General features: G+C 36.9%; 1 protein-coding gene across 2 annotated transcripts; it reads right to left on the bottom strand.

Moving 5' to 3' along the window:
- Positions 1 to 738: 738 nt before the first annotated feature.
- ckap2l (cytoskeleton associated protein 2-like) lies at positions 739 to 19,848 on the bottom strand. Of its 2 annotated transcripts, none has more exons than XM_084113816.1 (9): positions 19,665 to 19,848; positions 18,722 to 18,788; positions 18,485 to 18,548; positions 17,210 to 18,396; positions 15,451 to 15,649; positions 12,973 to 13,128; positions 8,347 to 8,404; positions 3,504 to 3,666; positions 739 to 1,499 (listed from the first exon to the last, which is right to left on the bottom strand). In XM_084113816.1, exons 1-9 carry the CDS (start codon positions 19,708 to 19,710, stop codon positions 1,199 to 1,201), a joined length of 2,241 nt encoding a protein of 746 aa, XP_083969942.1. In that variant the 5' UTR covers positions 19,711 to 19,848; the 3' UTR covers positions 739 to 1,198. The 2 variants fall into 2 exon arrangements, with proteins under 2 accessions (XP_083969942.1, XP_083969943.1); XM_084113817.1 differs by having other exon boundaries at positions 739 to 1,332.
- Between the last annotated feature and the right edge of the window lie 1,337 nt (positions 19,849 to 21,185).

The following is a 21,185-nucleotide window of genomic DNA, read 5'->3' as shown; positions in this document are numbered from 1 at the left end:
TGTAATGCTGCCTGGGTCATAATCATACACTGTTCGCTCGTCGGCCAGAGGAGAACTGGCCCCCGACTGAGCCTGGGTTCTCCCAAGGTTTTTTTCTCCATTCTGTCACCTGACGGAGTTTTGGTTCCTTGACACTGTTGCCTTGGCTTGTTTAGTTGGGGACATTAAATATTCAACAATATTATTGATCTGCCTTACTTAAGATGGACGATGATGCAATTTTCTTCTAGAAACAAACTTTGTTGCATTATTTTCATGTTATCACTGTGAAGCTGCTTTGATACAATCTGTATTGTAAAAAGCGCTATATAAATAAAGGTGACTTGACTTGCTGTCAACAGTTTTTTTTTTTAATGAGAGATGTAAATGATGAAATATTTTTGTTTTTTTGGTTGAAATATACCCTCATATTACTGGACATTGTCCTGTGAACATACGCAATAGTTCCCTCAGTAACAGACATTATACTCTTATCTAAAGCCACTACTTGTATTGACTGACCTTTAATTGAACCAAGAAAAGCAAATACTCAGTAGCACATGAATTTCAGTGTACTAACCTAAAAAAACTCACAAAGTGTTCTGCCAATCAACAGCAAACATCTACATTTCAAGATTTAATAAAGAAAAAGAAAAACACTAGAGATTTTGTTTGCTCAGATTGTAGAACACCAATAGCCATCCATCCATCCATCTCATCTATAATTCTGCAGTTTCATGGAACAAAATTATAGCATCAGGGACTTAAATATGGTTTATTTATCATGTAAAATCCAATTTCTTACACTTAAAAAAAAATCATGTGTGCTATTGCTCAGACATGCATAAGAGATTTAGCCTGATCCATAAATTATAACTGAAGTTATAAGGATAGGTTTGACTTAAATCTCTGATTAACTAAATAATATTGACTTTTGCAGAAAGAATATAGACAATGTTTTTTTTTTTTCATACAGCAATGCTTAATGTTGAAATTCATCATAGCAACAAAGATATGATCCAATTAGGTAACATCTAACCAGTATAAAGAGAGAGTCCAAGCTCAAGGTCTGTCTAAAACCTAGCAAAAATAAGTTTAGTAGTATATGAGCCTGTCTAAATGTGCATCACATTTTACAAACAAATAGTAAAAACAGAATTAAAACAAACAATTCTTGGCTTCCAGGTGGGAAATGAAGGTCACTGCATTTTAACAAACATTATAATGTTTCAACCTCCTCTGGATAAACAAGTTTAACTTGAACATGGTCGCTCAGTGCTTCATTCTCCCGGTACACATACACAGGAGAGCTCTGGGGTTGTGTGTAACCTTCGACCTCTTCCTTACTCTCACCTGCAAGGTCACAAAGAGAAGTCACACAGGGGTCATGTTCCCGCAAGGCTGTTGGATAGCACAGAGCAGATTTCTCAATCCGGACTGAACGCCGCACTGGGGTAAAGAAACGGATTTCATGACCATCTACATGTCCTGATTCTGCTCCCTGCTGACTCATTTTCCCCCTTAAATTGTGCAAGAAAATACAAAGTTATTAGACATAACCTAAGTTCTTGCAGGAAAAAGAACAGACAATCATCCTGGCCTACTTTTGGGAGATGGATTTTTGGGAAATGTGTTCATTTCCGGTATTCAATATTTGTACTAGTAGGGCTGGGTTGAAAATTAACATTTCTCAAAAGTAATCGATTCTCATTTTGATGAACCAATATTAATTCTTTAGTCCATGCTGTTATCATGTTGATGTGGAGTTGTATTTTACAGACAAAAAACACCATATATTAATATCACAGTCTAATCATATTAAGGCTCATGTTTAAATGTTAGTTGTTGTTTTTTACATCTTGTAAAAATGTAATTTCATGGTTTGTACAATGTTATGTTGATTATTACAATTATTTTAAATGTGGAAAATTGTATTAATAAAGAATGAGGAGTTGTATTCCAAGTTTTACTGGTACTATAAAGAAGTAAATATATGATTCAAAATATTTCAATTTATTATTATTATTATTACTTAACAATAAGGTTCATTAGCAAACATTAGTTAATGTATTAACTAACACGAACTAACAATGAGCAATACATTTGTTACAGTATTTATTCCTCTTTATTAATGTTAGTTCACAGTGCATTAAAGGGTTAGTTCACCCAAAAATGAAAATTCTGTCAGTAATTACTCACCCTCATGTTGTTCCAACCCCGTAAGACATTCGTTCATCTTCGGAACACAAATTAAGATATTTTTGATTAAATCTGAGAGCTGGCTCACTCCTCCATAGGCTTCTAAAGACGTTATAACTTGCTGGCCCAGAAAATGCATTAAAGACATCGTTAATATAGTCCAAGTGACTACAGTGGCTCAATCTTAAGTTTATAAAGCAACGAGAATACTTTTTGTGCGCAAAACCCCCCCAAAATAACAACTTTATTCTACTATTCATTTCCTTCTCTCTGAGCCTCGAGTTTTTTCACGTAGTGTTTTAGCGCAGCGCATCTGTGTCGTACGTCACACGCATCACACACATGACCAGCGTCGGCCAATAGTGAGCCTACATGGTGACGTGCAAGACAGACGCGCTGCGCTAAAACACTATGTAAAAAAACTCGAGGCCCAGAGAGAAGGAAATGAATAGTGGAATAAAGTCATTATTTTTTGTTTGTTTTTTGCGCACAAAAAGTATTCTCGTCGCTTTATAAACTTAAGATTGAGCCACTGTAGTCACTTGGACTATGTTAACGATGTCTTTAATAACTTTTCTGGGCCAGCAAGTTTCATTCCCTTAAAAGCCTATGGAGAAGTGATCAGCTCTCAGATTTCATCAAAAATATCTTAATTTGTGTTCCGAAGATGAACGAAGGTCTTACGGGGTTGGAACAACATGAGGGTGAGTAATTACTGACAGAATTTTCATTTTTGGGTGAACTAACCCTTTAACTAATGTTAACAAATACAACCTTTGTTTTTAGCGCAATTTTCCACCGGACAAAATTGCGCTTGTTAACTCATGATTTCTGTTCTGTGCGTCTGTGCGCACCAATCTTGCACTTCTATCTACTCCTCAACCAGACCACCTAGAGACTTCGGGTTTTCGGCATTATGTTAAGGAAGGTCTAATCTCGGGAACGCACAAAAAAAATCCAGGAAAAGATTTACTATCTCTTAGTGTTGTGATCCCATGAGGTGAGAAAATTGCGCTAAAACACTCACCGAGTTTTTATTACTTGTTTAATAATGTATAAGTAAATGTTGAAATTCATATTAACTAAGATTAATAAATGCTGAAGTAGTATTGTTCATTCTAAGTTCATGTTAACTTAAGTAGTTAACGAATGAACCTTATTGTAAAGTGTTACCATTATTTTTTTAAGATACAAAAAAGAAACTTACAATCAAAGAATTTTACATCTATAACAGTCCTAACATTATGCTACTTAGAATATTTAGGCAACAGTGCACATGAGATCAAGGTTATTCAAATTCAAGTTGGAGTGTGTGAGTGTCGTACCCTGGGGTGGCTGTAATTTTATATTTGACGACAGACGAGTCTCCCCTCATTCCACATATGAGGGCCCCTACAGGTTTGGGGGTACAAATTACGTCACCGACTTCCTGTTCGTCATGCATCCAAGTCTCTACCGATTCAGGCTCTTTTGGCATCGGAGACATACCTGAATGATTTAAAACATGGTGAGACTTGTTTTATTAACACAAAGGATTCATATTCTGGGCTCATATTCTTACTTCTATATAGTATGCATCATCACTAAAGGTACTAAAAACACTGTAAGCAACATTAAACATTTTTCACATAGTGATTGCAAGTAAGTGCCCATAACTTGCAGTTTGTTCCCATTTATTTGTTTTTCTTCTTTTAGAGAGGTGAAAGTGCTCGAAAGTGCTCTAAGTGCTCGAAACAGATGGACAAAAGCTGCAGTTCTATGGATGTTTTGCCCTCCAGGTCTCGGTGCCAGTCATGTGATGGAAAACTATGAATTGTCATGCCGGGTTGAAAGAATTCAACAGAACTTTATTGTGGTGTAGCACTAATATTTGCCCTCACAGTTATGACTGGAACAGAGGTGGAAGTAACGAATTACAACTACTCACGTTACTGTAATTAAAGTCGGCATGAAATCAAATTTGACAAATCTTCTTTTTATATGTAATATTGTAGTGTTTATTATAAATGATTTATCTGTGCACTTCATTATTTTTTTTAAAATTCATGTACCCTTATAATCTTTAATCAAAAACATTACCCTTCCCTCCCTCCTCGAAACGACCTCTCTTCTCTTTTGGTCACGTGCCATGGCGAAAGGGTGCGGCCAGAGCCAATGAGGGTGCGGCTATCGGTGTCTGTCTCGTTTCTGCTCTCGAGGGTGAACTTGACTCATCTTGGTTCGCGGGAGGCTCATATAAATATGAGCTGATTCCTGCCTGAAAATTTAGCTGCTCGTCCTCGTCGCCGGGCTCCTCAATAAAAAATCCTTCATGGGAGGGTAACGGTGGGGAGTCCGGTGGAGAGAAATCCTCCACAACTGAATGTAAACTGGCATTCAAATCTGCCTCCATTTTGTTTGCAACGCCCAACCTCCAACGATCCAATCAATTCCCGAAGAACGAAATCAAGCCCCGCCCTACATTTTTTTCTAATGTCAGAAGACGTTTCACTCGGATATACGTCACAACAAGGAAAAAATGACAATCTCAACTTCCGTTTCATGCCGACTTTAAGTAGTTTTTTTGGGTACTTGTACTTTTTTGAGTATATTTTTTAATCTGTAATTTTACTTGTACTCAAGTACATATTAAACTAAGTAATCTACTTCGCTACTTGTAAAATCACATTTCATTACAGAGTACAATTTGAATTGATATTCAAATCTTTGACCGGCATTTCGGTAGCCAATAAAAATATTCGATCGTAAACGGACCAATAAAACCCCTGATATTTGGACTGAATTAAAGCCGCCGCAGTCGCAGCAGGTTTAAGTCTATGGTTTTAAGTGAAGGAGGCGAGGAGCTCAGAGTGATTAATGGCTGGACTGAAAGTTTGGAGAAACATTGTCAAAATATCTATATTTTGATACATATCAATACTGAAAAATCTGTCAATACTCATTTTGGCCTATACACCGATACGATACCAGCTGCGCGTTCTCATTCTCTCATCTCAACGACAGCGAGTTTGACACCCGCCTCCTCTCAGCGCGGGATTGCAAGTAGACCTATTACGCATAATTTTATTAATACCCGCAAGTTGCTATGGCATATTTTAATGGCAAATGTCACGAGTGCAATATTGTAACGCGAGGGCACATTCATGTGATCGCAGAAAACTGGACGCGAGCTCTCAAATATACGAATGAACTGGACTCGGATATTGAGTGTGCGCTCTCGGACTGTGTCATATCATGTGCAATCGCGAATCTCTCCAAGTGGTTCTCACTGCAGACTCAAATGACGTCCAGCTCCAATCTCTCCATGCTCTTGAATTAAACGTTGTCAAAAGTTATGAAAAATCTAGTCTTTTTTGCCAATTAAATTCAGTTTGAAATCAAGCTTCCTTGTGCTGTGTGTGAGCTATTGCAACTAACGTTACCCTATTGTAAAGACAAATACACTGAGTGAGTAAATATTTAAGTTAGATTATTGTAATGGTTATTGATCAATGTTTAAATATGTAAACAAAAGCCTAAATTAAAATCTCACCGTATAAAGTGACGTGTCTCTTCAGAAGACTTGAATTAAACTTTTCCATTCAAATAGATTACTGTTACAATGAGTGTTGTGCTTTTTTGATGCTTGAGTTTTCCCGATGGTATTAAAAATTATAGGCTAGGCCTACTGAATACTGACATATTTCAAGGTGTCATATTGAAGTTAGAAATTCCAGTATCATGACCACTAATTAATGTCCTTCGACAATAAGGTAAAAACGTGTTAAAAGTAGCCATTTTCTACATAAATCTATGATTTGGTTGAATATTTATTGGTAATACATTAACTATCGCCAACTAAAAAGTAACTAGTAACTAGTACTCTGAGTAGTTTTTGAGAAGAGTAATTTGTACTTTTACTTAAGTACTTTTTTGACACCAGTACTTTTACTTGTAATTGAGTATTATTTCAGCAATGTAACGGTACTTGTACTTGAGTACAAATTTTCAGTACTCTTTCCACCTCTGGACTGGAATAGCCAAATCTATTATTTTGAAACGACAAAACAAAAGCAGCCTCCAGCAAAACTACAGAAAACACAGTTCACGTTTTGATCTAAGAAATGTTGACAGAAATGTGACAAAACATGTATAATGTGCTTGAAATTTTAGAATAAACCATATTAATGTGGAGGATTCTATAAACTATTTGGACACTTAAACCACATATAAAAATGCATTAATTTTAGATAATAGATAAAGTAGATAAAACATCAAACTGAGTGGTATTTAAAAAGATAGCATAGACACTCCTTTTAAGTTACTTTCAATGATAAAACATTAGATACACTGTTCAAAATGAAAAAATAAATAAAATATATATACACGTATACTTTCTGTTTGTGACATGTCCATAGTTAAAGTAGGTTAATAATAGGACCTGTGTGAACTTGAAAGGGACTGATCACAATTAAACTACTGGTCAAAATTTAGGAATAATTATTGTATTTTTTTTATACTTTTTTGTTGTTGTTGAAAGAAGTCTCTTATGCTCACCAAGGCTGTATTTACTTTTTAAAATATAGTAAAGCAGCAATGTTATTTATTCCTGTGATGTCAAAGCTGAATTTTACTCCAGTCTTCAGTGTCACATGATCCTTCAGAAATCCTTCTAATATGCTGATATGTTTCTTAGTTATTATCAGAGCTCAGTTAATAATAATTGTTTTTCCAGGATTTTTTGATGAATAGATAGTTTAAAATAACAGCATTTATTTGAAATATTTTGTAACATTATAAATGACTTTACTGACACTTTGAATCAATGGAATCCATTCTTGCTGAATAATTTCTTTCTTCTACCCCCATACTTTTGAATGGTTGCGTTTCACGTTTTCCACAAAAATATTAAAGGGTTAGTTCACCAAAAAAAAAGAAAATTCTGTCATTTCCTCACCCTCATGTCGTTCCAAACCCGTAAGACTTTCGTTCATCTTCGGAACACAAATTAAGATATTTTTAATAAAATCAAAGAGCTTTCTGTCCCTTCATTGACAGCTACTCAACTACCACTTTGACACTTCAAAAAGTTCATAAAGAGATTGTAAAACTAATCCATATTAATTGAGCGGTTCAGACAAATTTTCTAAAGAGACACGATCACTTTATATGATGAACAGATGTAATTTAGTCTTTTATTCATATAAGCATTCATCAACGCACACATCAGTTGTGGTACACGAAAGCTCAAGCATGTTCGCTTGACGTGCGAAAACCAATGAGGTTCATTCTCGTGTTACGCAGCACGTTTGAGCTTCAGCAAGAACCAGTGAGGTTTGTTCTTGTGCGTCAGGCAGGTTTGGTTGAGCTTCTGTTCATGTTCGCTGATCAATGTTTGTGAATAAAAGCCTAAAATTAAATGTTCATCATATAAAGCGATCGTGTCTTGTCAGAAAGGTTGTACTAAACTGCTCAATTCACAGTTTAACTTTTTTCAACATTGATAATAATAAGAAATGTTTGAGCACCAAATCGTAATTTAACGAATGAAAGAAAAAGAATCTCCTCTACAGTCTCACTATTCCTTAATAAAATGATAAAAGCACTCCACACGGCTCCGGGGGTTAATAAAGCCCTTCTGAAGAGAAGCGATGCGTTTGTGAAAGGAAAAATATCCATATTTAAAACTTAAATAACTAAAATAACTAGCTTCCGGTTTGTATTATTGACACTTTTTGCATGTATTGCCTTCTTAAGATGAAATGTTTTTCGTATATATCTCAACTGTATGTCGCTTTGAATAAAAGCATTTGCTAAATGAATAAATGTAAATGTAAATTATTTCTGAAGTATCATATGACACTGAAGACTGGAGTAATGAATCTGAAAATTCAGCTTTGCCATCACAAGGAATCAATTACAATTTAAAATATATTTTAATTTGTAATAATATTTCACAAAACACTGTTTTTTATGAAAGAAAAACAGCCTTGGTGAACATGAGGCTTCTTTTAAAAACATGAACGTATTAGTTATTTCCATAATTATTTATATAATTCATTTATTTTAAACTTTTAACCCATAGTGTACACTAATAATCCACACCTAATCCAAACCCAAGTAATTGCAAAAACTGCACTGTAAGTGACTGTATGGCAGAAATATGGATTACTCATCCTCCCACTTTACCTTGAATCCGACTCTTTTTCAGGATCTCAAAAACCACAGATCGTAGTTCATCCACTGGCTGTTGAGAAAAATCACATTAAGTGAAATCAAGTCTGTTACTCATGCACATGCGTAACTGGAATTAGCTCATTTCAACATACTAACAAAATGATGACTGGCTCAAAAACCACAGATCGTAGTTCATCCACTGGCTGTTGAGAAAAATCACATTAAGTGAAATCAAGTCTGTTACTCACGCACATGCGTAACTGGAATTAGCTCATTTCAAAATACTAACAAAATGATGACTGGCTCAAAAACCACAGATCGTAGTTCATCCACTGGCTGTTGAGAAAAATCACATTAAGTGAAATCAAGTCTGTTACTCACGCACATGCGTAACTGGAATTAGCTCAACAAAACAATGGCTGGCTCAATGTTAATTTCGTAATTTCCCCCCTAAACGACAACCGAAGATCGTTAACCGATCATTTTTACCATTAACCGACAAGATTATGTTAAACTAGAATTAAATTAAATTAGAATGAATAAGTGTCTGTGACCCAATAAAGTAACAAAAAAGTTTCGTTTTAAATGCGCAAATAGCAGCATAAACAACAGAACATTAGGATTCACACATCATCACATCACGCACCTACAGTGCTTCTGTGAACAGAGAAAAGGCGAAAAGTTCATTTCAAGTTCAGGCATGAATACGCTGTTGTCAAAGGATGTTGAGAGCGGCCGGGCTATTGTCAGACTGCCCACACCCGTCCAAAGTACGATAAAGTTACCGCTACCGTCTCTCACTGAAAAATGTAATTCCACTCCGCAAGGAATGCAGACTCAAAGTCTAGCTGTGAGCCTTGCGCCTGTTTCTATGTCAGTTCTGCTTTAAATTAATTTGCTTTGGCATTTATATAGTTACTTTTATTTTTCATTCCTGTTCTGTTCTGAATACTGTTAAAATCAAAAGGATTTATTGTGAAGTTTGTAAACATTTCACATTACTTACCCATATTTTACATCAATGCAATAATAAAATACAACTTATTTGCAAATGGTTTATTTTCTCTCAAAAACCCAATTTTATATGTATAGCATATTTTTTTAACCATGCAGCAAGCGTTTTCAAAAAAATCTTGAAAATAATACTTTTTAAACTGTTTAAAGTGTAAGTTGCAGGTTAACCACCACAGCCAATTAATGTGTAAATTAAAGTGCTCTATATGTATATATTTAATTATTTCTGTCTTAAAATGCGTTAAAATAACATTTATTGGGGTTTCTTCAAAGGTAGCATGTTTTTTCAGTAACTGGGTGATGACGTCATAAGAGGAACTCGCAACCCATACTCTGCTAGATTCCTACTGTATTATGGCTACATTATTTGGCATTATTATGGCTGTATTATTTGGAGAACGACTGAGGATGTGGGAAACCATCAAATTCTTTATGGACCACAGCCCTACAATTTTTAACTCAAAGAGTTATTAATGCTTGGTGTGAGGAGAATGAGTGGAGGGTTGGCCAGGTGTCCTGGTGAGTAACGTTAGAGCTAGTCTAGGCTAGCCTGGTGCAAACTTAAAGGTGCTCTAGGTAACTTTTTAACCTTAACTGAACAGCTTTGGAGTCAGTGGAATGGTTATATTACTTATTTCGAGTTGAATGGTGGTTGAGTTTTTTCCCCCTGGTGCCCGAAAGCGGAAAAAACTCACTTGCAACTTTGGGCCGGCGGGTCGGCGTCAGGAAGTATCGCGTGATATCAGGTCTCGCGATGTAACGAATTGCTTGACGGCACTGCACACGTACACGCCCCCATTCAAGCACCGGCTAGCTATAAGCAAAGGGCAACGATAGATTGAGTTCTGGCTGAGGCTGTAAAAAAGATGCAGAAAGCTAGGAAATCCTTGTCGGAGGACCAATGAAAGAGGAAACAGGAGACTGACCGAGCAAGTCAGACTCGAGTAAATATCGGACCGGCTTTTTCAGAAGGGGGAGAACTGAGAGAAACAGAAGCCTGCAAAATGGATGCTGATCCTGCTGTTGCACTTGTAAGTATCTTTGGAATAAACTGTGTTTAATATTTAAATTTCAAGTAATTGCGACCTCAGGATGTTTGCTATTGTCTGTAAAGGTTTTTATTATGATCGCTGTCTGTTACGGGCTTACTAGTACCTCTCTCACTTCACGGATGGCCTCCTGGAACATGGGCAAGACCTCCAGGTTTCCTTCTCTGAATTTATTTAGCGATGTTTATTGTCAGAAAAGAAAAAGAGAGATCGATGTCCCCATCACTGTGTTTGTGTGGGCTATGCCACCCAATTGAATCTGCAGTGGAGAGTATGTGCTGCCGTGAGGTGAACGCGTTTTGGAGTTTAGTGGAACAGCTCGACCTGCGACCGGCTGATCTGACGTGCCTGAACCCGTTTGTTTTGCGAATAGCTTATTCTCATTTCAGGCAGGATCACGGTCCCCTTGAAGTCAGCACACACGAGTATGTTTACAGTTGAGTTATTTTATCCATAATTTTTTTATCAAATAAAACATACAACCAACTTTTCTGTAGTTATGTAAGGCATCTATAGCTTTCAAAGAAATACAACATTGAAGAGTACCATACTTAATGCATGAGTAATTACATTTAGCTGCTAGCGTACTATTGACTATGCCGGTAACTCTACTAGTGAGTTCCTCTTATGACGTCGCGCCCCATCTAGAGGAAGGGAGCGGGAGCGGTTAAACCCACTGTTAAAAGTGCCAACTTTTCATATTATATTCAGCATTTTGGTATAAAAAATAAAGGTGGGCGGTTCTTATCTTTATGTTTAATAAACACATTGCATTATCTTCGTGAAAAATTTAACCTGCAATTTACAATTTAACCGACAGTGTTAATCTGTCAAACTTCTTACTGTCGGTTAACGGTTAAACAGTTAATTATGAGCATCCCTACCAGGGCTCCAGACTGCGACCAAATGGTCGCATTTTGCGACCAAAATTTAAGAGTGTGCGACTGAATTTTACATCCAGTCGCACATGTGCGACCAGTCTTTTTTTTTTTTTTTTTTAGGGAATGGCCACTGTAACTGGCTAATGTGTGGAGGGGGAGGGTCCTAGAGATAATCGAGCGGGCGCGTAAACGTCCGTGGGAAGGAGACGGAGACAAATATCAATGTCACAGACAGACACAGTCGGATGATGATTCAGAGTCAGAGGTTTTATTAGGTGATAAAGGCCCGAACCCACCATTTTCGGGAAGACTGGCTACGAGAATTCAGCTGGTTGAGGTACTGTAAGGTGACGAACTCAATGAGCTGCGAATGTTGCAGTCGCTTCCCCAGAACTGAGGGGAAAACGAAGTTTGCAGACAGTGCAGGCACTTCGCAGTTTAAACACAATACGCTAGTTAGACACAATCTCAGCCTCAAGCATAGAGTATGCCGTGACATGTTAATAAATAAAAACAAAATGAAAGTGGAAAAAAACTGCGCTACTCATTTCTGCCTCAAAGACCATTTAATAGTTCGAACCAACCAATAATAGACAGCGCAGAGCTTCTCTCGCCAGTCGCGGGCCGATCACGCGAAACATCGTGGAGATCCAGTGAAGAAATCCATTGAGTTCGCGACTGAATTAATAACATTGCTGCGAGATTCAGTGAGAAACATTCAGATTTGACGCAGAATTCTCTGTTATAAACCATATCAGATCAAACAGCGCTGACATGGAAACCAGGAGAAACATGTGCCATGAACGAACAAGTTATAGAAGGCTTTAGGTCCACAGATCAGCAACATTCACCTTGGATTTAATGTAGTAACACTAACTGTAACTATGGTATACTGTGGTTATAACAGTAGCCTACACATCTTTTTCCAGCACTTCAAAGCTATAATATCATATTTAAATGTTATTTTTAATGTGTTGACCAAAACATTTTTTGTTCATCCTTTAAAGATTGTCCCTATTTTTAAAACTAAAAGTTTCAAGAAGTAGGAAAAGTCACACTTATTTAAAAAAAAAAGAAAGAAAAAAGATTAAATTACCATTGTAAACATAGCTGCAGAGGAAGCTTATTGGCTATTTTCACTCCATAATATCTATTTTGTCACTCATTTTGCTTTTGAATTAATATTAAGACATTATGAATGATAATAATTAAAGTTAACTTTATCTATACACCTCAAATTAAGCTCAGTGCTTTGTCATCCCACAGTGCTACCAAATACTTTCTGTAGAACTTAGTGCTGCTGCCCTCAAATGTTAGTCTGGAGCCCTGTGAACTTAAATTAAAACTGCACATTGTAATTTCTGTACGTTAAGTCTATTTATTATCAAAGCATTTGTCAGTAATACAGTTATTTTGGGGGAAAATGTGAATAATTGCATTGTAAGGTGATTTAAGGTGTGCCCCTAAATTTTCTGCTTGTGCTCCTAAAATTTTAAGTCAGGGGCTACAGCGCTCCTAATAAAAAAAGTTAGTCTGGAGCCCTGCCTACTATGTCTGTTTTTCTTTTCAACTCTTCAGAGGCTTCTCAGATTATCAGACTAAAACAAAAAAGCAACAAGCAAAAGAAAATACCATCAAGAAAAAAAAGGAAAAAAAAGAGAGTGTGCATGTTTGAGAGATAAAGAGAGACTGACCTCTCTCACTTCACGGATGGCCTCCTGGAACATGGGCAAGACCTCCAGGTTTCCTTCTCTTTCCATTAGTCTGGCCTGGCAGATCCAGTATTTAGCAAACTTCTGTGCCATTGGCACCCGAGACAGCACATCTCTAACCTTTTCCACTGGGAAACCCTGCCAGATAAACGCACAAAGAGCACTGGATCAGTTCTCAATATGCTTGTGAGCACTTAAAGGAAAGCATCATCTAATCAGACTCATATTCATATTCATTAAAAATGTTCCACGTAAGAGAGTGCAATGCAACTTGTACTGCATAGCTCAAGAAAAGCTCAAGAAGACCATAAATTCAGAGCAGTCACACTGTTGGACAAGAATGGAAAACATCATGGTCAATTAAAATGGCAAACACACAAACTACTTTACGGGAAGTTCTAACATTACCAGCAAATCCAGTATTATGCCGTGTGTGAACGCAGAATGAAGATTACCGGTAAGAGTGGTATTTTGGTGCAGATGTGTGAATGGTCCCTTAACGGTAAAAAGCCAGAATGGCGTTGCTTGTGTGAACAGCATATGGGTGTAATTACCTGTAAAGTAATTTAGGTAATTGTATGGTCATTTACCTGGATTGCTGTGTGAAAGGGCCTTTGGTCTAAAAGGCTTTAATGTTGAAAAGTGTTTTTTTTTGTGGTAATGTAAACATTGCAGTTGGTCCATCTGACAATGGTGGAATTGAAAGTTAAACATGTTCACCGTTTATAAATTACAACTAGATCCAGTCATTCCTCATCTAAACAGTTATTATTCAGCACTTTTGAGGGTTACAGTATGGCAGTGCTTCTCCAAAACTATGTGGTCACGATAAAAAAATACAAAAATAAATAAAAAGAAAGTAAAAAGAGCCATTGTGAGGTTTGAATTTTAAGATTAAGAAATCACATTAATAATATTTAATTTATTTTTAAAAACTGTTATTCAAAGTAATCTAAAAATAAAATGATAATTTTCTTTAAAATGTACTATTATTACTTTTAAAGGGGAAAATGATAATATCACTAAATGCTTTTTATTACCATGACCATATAATTCTTATTTGAAGGATATCTGTCCAAAGAGACTATAAGATGTATTATGCTGCCAGGCCAGTAGATGGCGATGTTACTTTGCAAAGAAAAACTGTGTGCGCCTATAGACTGAACATGTAATGCGCATGTCCCTGTTTTCACAAATTCACGTTTTTGTAGTTTACACAGAGACGATAACAATGTCATTTTCAAAAACTTGCACTTTGAATCCTGTTTTCAAACATTTGCATTTTCAGGCCTCCAAAACTTTGTTGTCGTGTAAATGAACGGCCAAAACAGAAAAAAAGTTTTCCATTTTTAGTTGGAAACAGAGTCGTGTAAACAGCCCCTGAGGCTTTCCCTCTGTGAGAGACTGTTCTTCTCTTCTGGTGTTGTGTAACTTGTAGTGTTCAAGTGAACACTAAGGAAGATATACTGTGTACTAACTTCTGTGTGAGTAACCCTGAGTTTGTTAATGAAAGTAACCATATTGTATTAATCTTTGTAGTTTTCAGATCTGCAAACTCACAAAAGATGAAAAAGGTGACATATTTACGAATTAAAGGTGCAGTGTGTAATTTTTAGCGGCATCTAGTGGTGAGGTTGCGAATTGCAACCAACAGACATTATGGTGGCCGACAGGAAAAGATGTCATTGTCTGAGACAGCAGAGTAGCCAGCTAAGCAATGAGGTTTCTTTACAAAGATAAATTAAGAAATTAGGTTTAATTAATTATTGAGTAAAACTATATGTTATTGCAAATATTATTGTTACTTGTTCATCATTGTGTCAGTGTTTTATTCGCTGACTTTAGCTAGCTTCTTTGCACGAAGAACAACATAGTGACGAAACGCGCTTGTCCGTTTAGGGCTACAGTAGAAATATGTCGGGGACATATAAGGGGAAGGGGACATGCAGTGTATGTAGATAGAAATGGCTCATTCTAAGGTAATAAAAACGGTTCATTATGTAAGGTCTTTACACACCACTGAAAACATAGTTATGTATATGATATTGCATTTCTGTCAACAGATCCTCCTAAATATTACACAATGCACCTTTAAATCCCTGTAGGGGGTCTTGGGGCATTCTCCCCCTAGAAGAATTTGTTTTAACATGTATGTGAAGCATTCTGTTGAAAGGGTTTTCGATAATAATCGAAATTAAAGATATCTTTATCTTTTTTTGTCCATGTCTTAACCAGGGTAGGCGCCTGGCTATTTGGCCAAAAGCAAAAATTCAGCTAAACAGTCGATTAGTCAGAACATTTTTGATGTTTATCAACTATGTGGAGCATGATTTTGTACCAGTGGTGGCTGGTTCGCACAGCAATTCAGATTTCCATGGAAAAACATGCTTTGTTGCATCACCCCTTATAATGCCCATCACATTTTTAAAAAAGTAGAAACTCATATTATAATAATAATACCTGCTGTAATAATTGAATGCAGTCATCTAGTGACCGGTCCACAGCGAAGACAATGTTATGAACTTCATCTTCTTTCTCGATAGAAGCCCAGTATGGCTGAGGAATAGCAGAGACCGTCTTCCTTCTCACCAGCCGGACAGGCATGGGAGGACGTTTATATGTGATGCCCCTCGATTCCCGCCACTCCTGGAGCTTACACCTGCACAGACAACACTTCTGTTAAGGTATTGACCCATACACAAAAAAACCACAAAAACTATAGGGGAGAGTGGGGTGATTTGTGCCAGGGGGGGAAGTAGTTCCACCCTTGTTTCTGGAAAACCATATAAGAAATTGGTCATGTGACCACATAATTTTGAAAAGCAATCACTTTTACTCGTCCTCCAAAGAAGAGAGACACATGGCATGAGAGTTAAGCACATTTTAGTGCAAAAAACTGTTTTTTCCCTTTCAAAGTAAAATTTCTATGATTTAGGTTTTTTGATTGTAGTGTCTGAACAATTATAGACAAGTTTGAAAACATTTCACACATGTTTTAGTGCTTTAGTAGTCTACACAATGAGTCTATACAGTTAGCATGATGTTAGCTCTTAACTGCTGGATCATGCTAGTTTTTCAAACTTGTGGGTCTGGGGTGATTTGTGCCAAAGGGCCTGGGTTAAGTTGTGCCAGATCCAGACCACCTAGACCTACATACTCACAGGGGATAATCTTGAGAAGTGAGGAGATGGGCATGCCTCATCATTGTTTGACTCAGGCCTGCCTGCTATTTGTTTAATTTAGCTAACACTGATTTCAGTTTTGAGTTTGCACTATGTTATTAAAGAGAAGTATTATTCCGTTTTTAAGTGGCCTATGTCACAATAGGATGTTTAGAAATTAGCCTAGTCACTTTATTCTTATGTTACATAATTGACAGCGCTATGTCAACAGGCATCTATTGCCAAAGCCTTTTTGCCTGAAATGATTCACAAATATCATATATTGTGTTGCTATGGTGCTCTAAATGGTTGCTAGGGCGTAGCTTGATAGCTTCACAATGATCCTAAGAGACTGATTGGTCGTCTGAGTAAAATGAGCCCGCCCCCTTGTCTCTATGACACTGTGATCCAGAGTTCTGTTCAATACAAAATCCCTATGCAATTGACCATAGTAGGAAAAACGCATGCTATGGTATTCCAGGGTGACAATATCTAAATAAACCTTAAATGAGTAATTTTGTATTGAATTTATCTTGCTTTCATATAGCATTACGGTTCATAACATTAAAATGTTCTGTTTTACTTCAGAAATCACTGGCACAATTTACCCCCAATGTATTCCCCCAAAGGCACAACTTCCCCCGCACCAGGGGCAAGTTGTGCCATGAGACCACTTTTTTCCCAAGAGCTATATTTCTGAAACAATTTATTTCAGATCCAAAGTTATTGTTCTCAGGGATGCACCACATCCTGAAATATATGTACATCCTTAAGTTGAAGGCATTACTGGCATGGCCTCACTTTAAAGTCACTTTGAGTAAAAACTGGCACAACTCACCCCACTCTCCCCTACTTATTTTCCTACAGGGATCGTTCACCCAAAAAAGAAAACTCTTATCATTTACTCACCCTCATGTCAATCCAAACACACACAGAAGCTTTAAACTGCCCCTATATTTTGGTTTTTCAAATATTCCCTTTCATGCAGAACTTTGCCGATATTTAGGAAACATGTTAATTTCACATACACGTTTCTCTGAAAAACAAAGTAAACTTACAGTCTCTGCTCCTGAGCAGCAGTCGGCTTCTTCCTTCCATCTACCGGGGCTGTTCGGAAACCTTGAGTACTGGGACAGAAACTGGATTTCGGGGTCTGAAATTGCACCGCAGGCTTGGCCTGGCTGGATCTCTTGGTGGGCCGCTGAAGCTCTTGGGGCGCAGTGCTCGTCTGTGGCAATACACAACTCTTGGTGTTTCGACCGAGGAGTTTGGTCGAAGCAGTGGCACTAGTTGGTTTAGCAGTGGCACTAGTTGGTTTAGCAGTGGCACTAGTTGGTTTAACAGTAATATTCTGTTTATTTTTGATGATAGCTGATCCTTCACTATTTGCAGCAGGTTTAGATAAAGTAGAGACACTCGTTCTTGTTACTCTGTTTGAAACAGAGCAATGCGATTTCATTTTTGTGGCATCAACTTTTGTGATAATGCATGAAATATCCTTTCTCTGGTTCACGTCAAATCTGTTTGTCGCCGAATTCGATTTTCGACTCATGGGTTTACTGCTCTGAGAACTGCTGTTGTGAATCCCAAACCTGGGTACAGCACTTTGACTTCTGGGTTGCTGTGTTAGTTTTGCCTGGGTTTTAGAAACATTGTTTGTCTGAATTTTTGTCCCAGTTGTGCTCATTGGTCTTTGACTCTTCAAATTGGCAGCTGAGGTTGTTTTGATGGTTGTTTCTGCTAATTTCTTAGCCAAAGGCCTTGTTGACTGAAGCTCCGTCTTGGTACAGGACGTTTGATCTGTGAGTCTGTGAGCAGAGATGCCATACCCAGACTTTGAAGGGCCACAGACTGAAACGAGACTTGGTTTTCTTGACTTTTGAGTTGTATTTGAAGCATGGGAAGCTGGCTGTGCTTGATGGGCTTTGTGTTGGCCAGTTTGAAAGCTTTGTTGACGAGTCCAGTTTGCTGCATGGATTGATGCAGCAGTTTCCTCAGCTTTGTGAGGTTTCCTTGGATTTTGAAGAGAAGCAGTGCTATTGTTCTGAGTCTTTAAGACCTGAAAGCCTGCCTTGTGAGTATTACGGGAATTACTGGACAACTGTGCTGGGGCTTTGGCTATTGAATGGAGGCTGAGTCCTTTTTTTGTGGATGTGTTTTTATTAACCTCTGCCAATTTCTTCACTCTCTTCACTTCTTTTTCATTTGTGCCATTGATGCCACAATTCTCCTTTGCATCACCTCTCTGAGAGAAATAAAGAGACATTAATTAATCAGTCTACACTTTCAACATAGAAAAGTGCAAAATTTCAAGAAATGTAATTTTAACTTACAAGTTTGTCCTTTTGATTATTTTCAGCATGTTTCTTTGTAACAGGTTTGTCCTTGAGATATGGTCTTTGAGTAAAAAAAACAACAACAAAAAACAAGTTTATTCAGAACATAAACACAACATACTATGGTGGCTATAAATGATGAAAAAATGTTTTTTAAAAATGTTTTATTTTTTAAGTAATGAATTACAAATTCAACAATTGTTACAGACAGAAAGATCCTTTAAGACCACCTACTTTGGATTAGGTGCTTTCAGTCTTCCTTTTCCCAGCAGATATTCTGCCAATTTCAGTTTGCGTTGCTCTGTAAATGAAAGGGAAATCCATTTAACATACCTGCCTGCATTTAATCAATTTTATAGATGTGCTAGTTTTGTGTCTTCCATATATTTTGTGTCTTGTATATTTTTAATCAAATAATAATATAAATCAAATCAATATTTGATGTCCATTTCATATCAAATATGTTTATTTGATAAGGACAATGTTGTCAGCTGGTCATTACTGAAAAAATACAAAACATTTAGGGTGATGCCAGACACAGATAATATAACTTTTGTCATTTTAGAAGTGAAAGACATTATTTAGTTTCTTCATGAACCTTTGGAATAATGTCCTAATAAGGAGGTTATGGCGTAGTTGACATTTGACACCTAACTCCAACTATTTTAAACAGCATTTTGCTAATCCTTTTATAATTATTGTGCTTGCATCTTATATGAGGAAATATCTGAACTTTCCACCTTTTATTTGAATGACGTTTATCTGTTGACTGTTAACAAACAAGTAAAGGCAAGCAAGAAGGACTAATGATGGAAATGTTAACCTGATCAAATACAGGAGGTATTATTAAGTGGTAAGATGAGTTGACACCACAGGTAATTACATGTAGTCCCCTTATAAGGCAAAAGCTGTGCCTCTTTCACTCACATACACATAATAACGTTACACACATCGCTATCGTACTGCAGTGTTTTGAACATCAGCTCATTTGTTTTCACATCAATGTTAGATGGTTTTCCAAATTATATTCCTGACATAACTAAGTATAATTTAGCGGTATAAAACTAAACAAATGTGACTCGATAGGAACAATAAATATCCAACAGCGTAACGTTACATGATGCATATGACTAACGTTAGCCTGTTGTTAGCTTATAGGAGAGCGCTTTAACGTTACCTATCTTAGATAGTTTAGATACGTCTCCCTCCGTCACTGTTTCCATTGCTTTATCCGATCATCCACATTAAAATACTTCATTAAAATAAATTTCGTATTTGTTTTTAATTTAATAAACGAGTCTATTAGCACACAGACACAGTGTTGCTAACCCAACGTCCACCACATTATCCACCCAACAGTCACTTGAATTTTACGGGGACACGCCCATCTCATTTCCCATTGGTTCGTTCAAATATTTGGATACCGACTATTGGTTCGTCAGTTTTGATGATTCATATGATTTGATGATTCGTTAGCTCGTTATACATGTCAAATCGGCTGTCAAAACATGTTGCCATATGGCTTTATCTGTTTGAGGCTGTTCTATTACAAAACAATAATATAATACGTTTAAATTTAGACCTCTACGTAGAGATGACTAATTGTATTTAGTTATCTATATGACATAAACCATGTGAAATCCTTTATAAAAAGTTTGGAACATTTTAAAATCATACTGCATCATTCATCATGCTCATGTATGTCAAAATATAATCTGCTATGCTGCTATTAAAATAGAATTTTTTCAGGTTTCTTACAATGCCAAATATTTTCTAATTGTCCCTGATCTCCTTAAAGGAGAACTCCTGTCAATTTTAACATTGAGCTCTTTTTTTTTTTGGACATTTGGAGTGCTGTCAGTACAGAAAACAACGACAAAAATCGGTGTTGCCTACACCGTGTTATCCTCTTTTTAAAATTTGCAACCTGTTGACTTAAATGGGGCAAGTTTTAAACCTGCTTTTAGCCTCTTAACATCCTTGATGTGTCATTACAAGTGCCCAGCCAATGTGAGTGATTCTTGAACACGGTGAATCTGACTGCAGTAGATGTGAAAGATATGAATAAAAATGATGTTAATTCAGCCAGCGCTCATACCTGTATTTATTTGCCCCATTTAAGTCAACAGGGTGCAAATTTTAAAAAGAGGATAACACGGTGTAGGCAACACCGATTTTTGTCGTTGTTCTCTGTACTGACAGCACTCCAAATATACAAAAAAATGTTAAATTTGACCGGAGTTCTCCTTTAAGCAGAGCAGATAAGTGACTGGAGAGGAGACATTGGAAGTGCATTATAAGTTTTCAAATGTCAGTATTAACCAGTAAGCTAAATTATGAATTTTACTTAAGCAGATATTTTTGTCATGATCTTTCAGTTTATTCTCCAGTGCATCATATTGCATCTGTCACGGTTTATGCTTCCAGCATTTTCAGTGTTTAAACCTACACACACCTGGTTAGGTCTTCAAAAATGCAATACATAAATAAAACATGGAAATCATAGGCTGAAATATATAGACTGTCCGAAAGCTGAAAAATGCTGCCTTCTGAGGATACATTCTAAGGCATGAAGGCATCAAGAAACATACAAATCCAATGTTAGCTTCACTTGGTCTCTTGCTAACGATTTTTGAAGGCAGCTGTATCTTCAGCTGCCTTTGATATCCCACAATCCTGTGCGACAGTTGAGCAAAAA

The sequence above is a fragment of the Abramis brama genome, assembly GCF_963993115.1.
Source record: "Abramis brama genome assembly, chromosome: 5".
NCBI lineage: Eukaryota > Metazoa > Chordata > Actinopteri > Cypriniformes > Leuciscidae > Abramis > Abramis brama.
This window is presented reverse-complemented; position numbering and strand designations above follow the sequence as displayed.

What these genes read in the sequence shown, in the direction of transcription:
- ckap2l (XM_084113816.1), bottom strand. Translation starts at nt 19,710, where the DNA reads ATGGAAACAGTGACGGAGGGAGACGTATCTAAACTATCTAAGATAG. An exon ending in GCTGCTCAGGAGCAGAGACT is followed by an intron (nt 15,650 to 17,209) that starts GTAAGTTTACTT and finishes TTGTCTGTGCAG; the next exon opens with GTGTAAGCTCCAGGAGTGGC. An exon ending in GAAAAAGAGTCGGATTCAAG is followed by an intron (nt 3,667 to 8,346) that starts GTAAAGTGGGAG and finishes TAAATCATTCAG; the next exon opens with GTATGTCTCCGATGCCAAAA.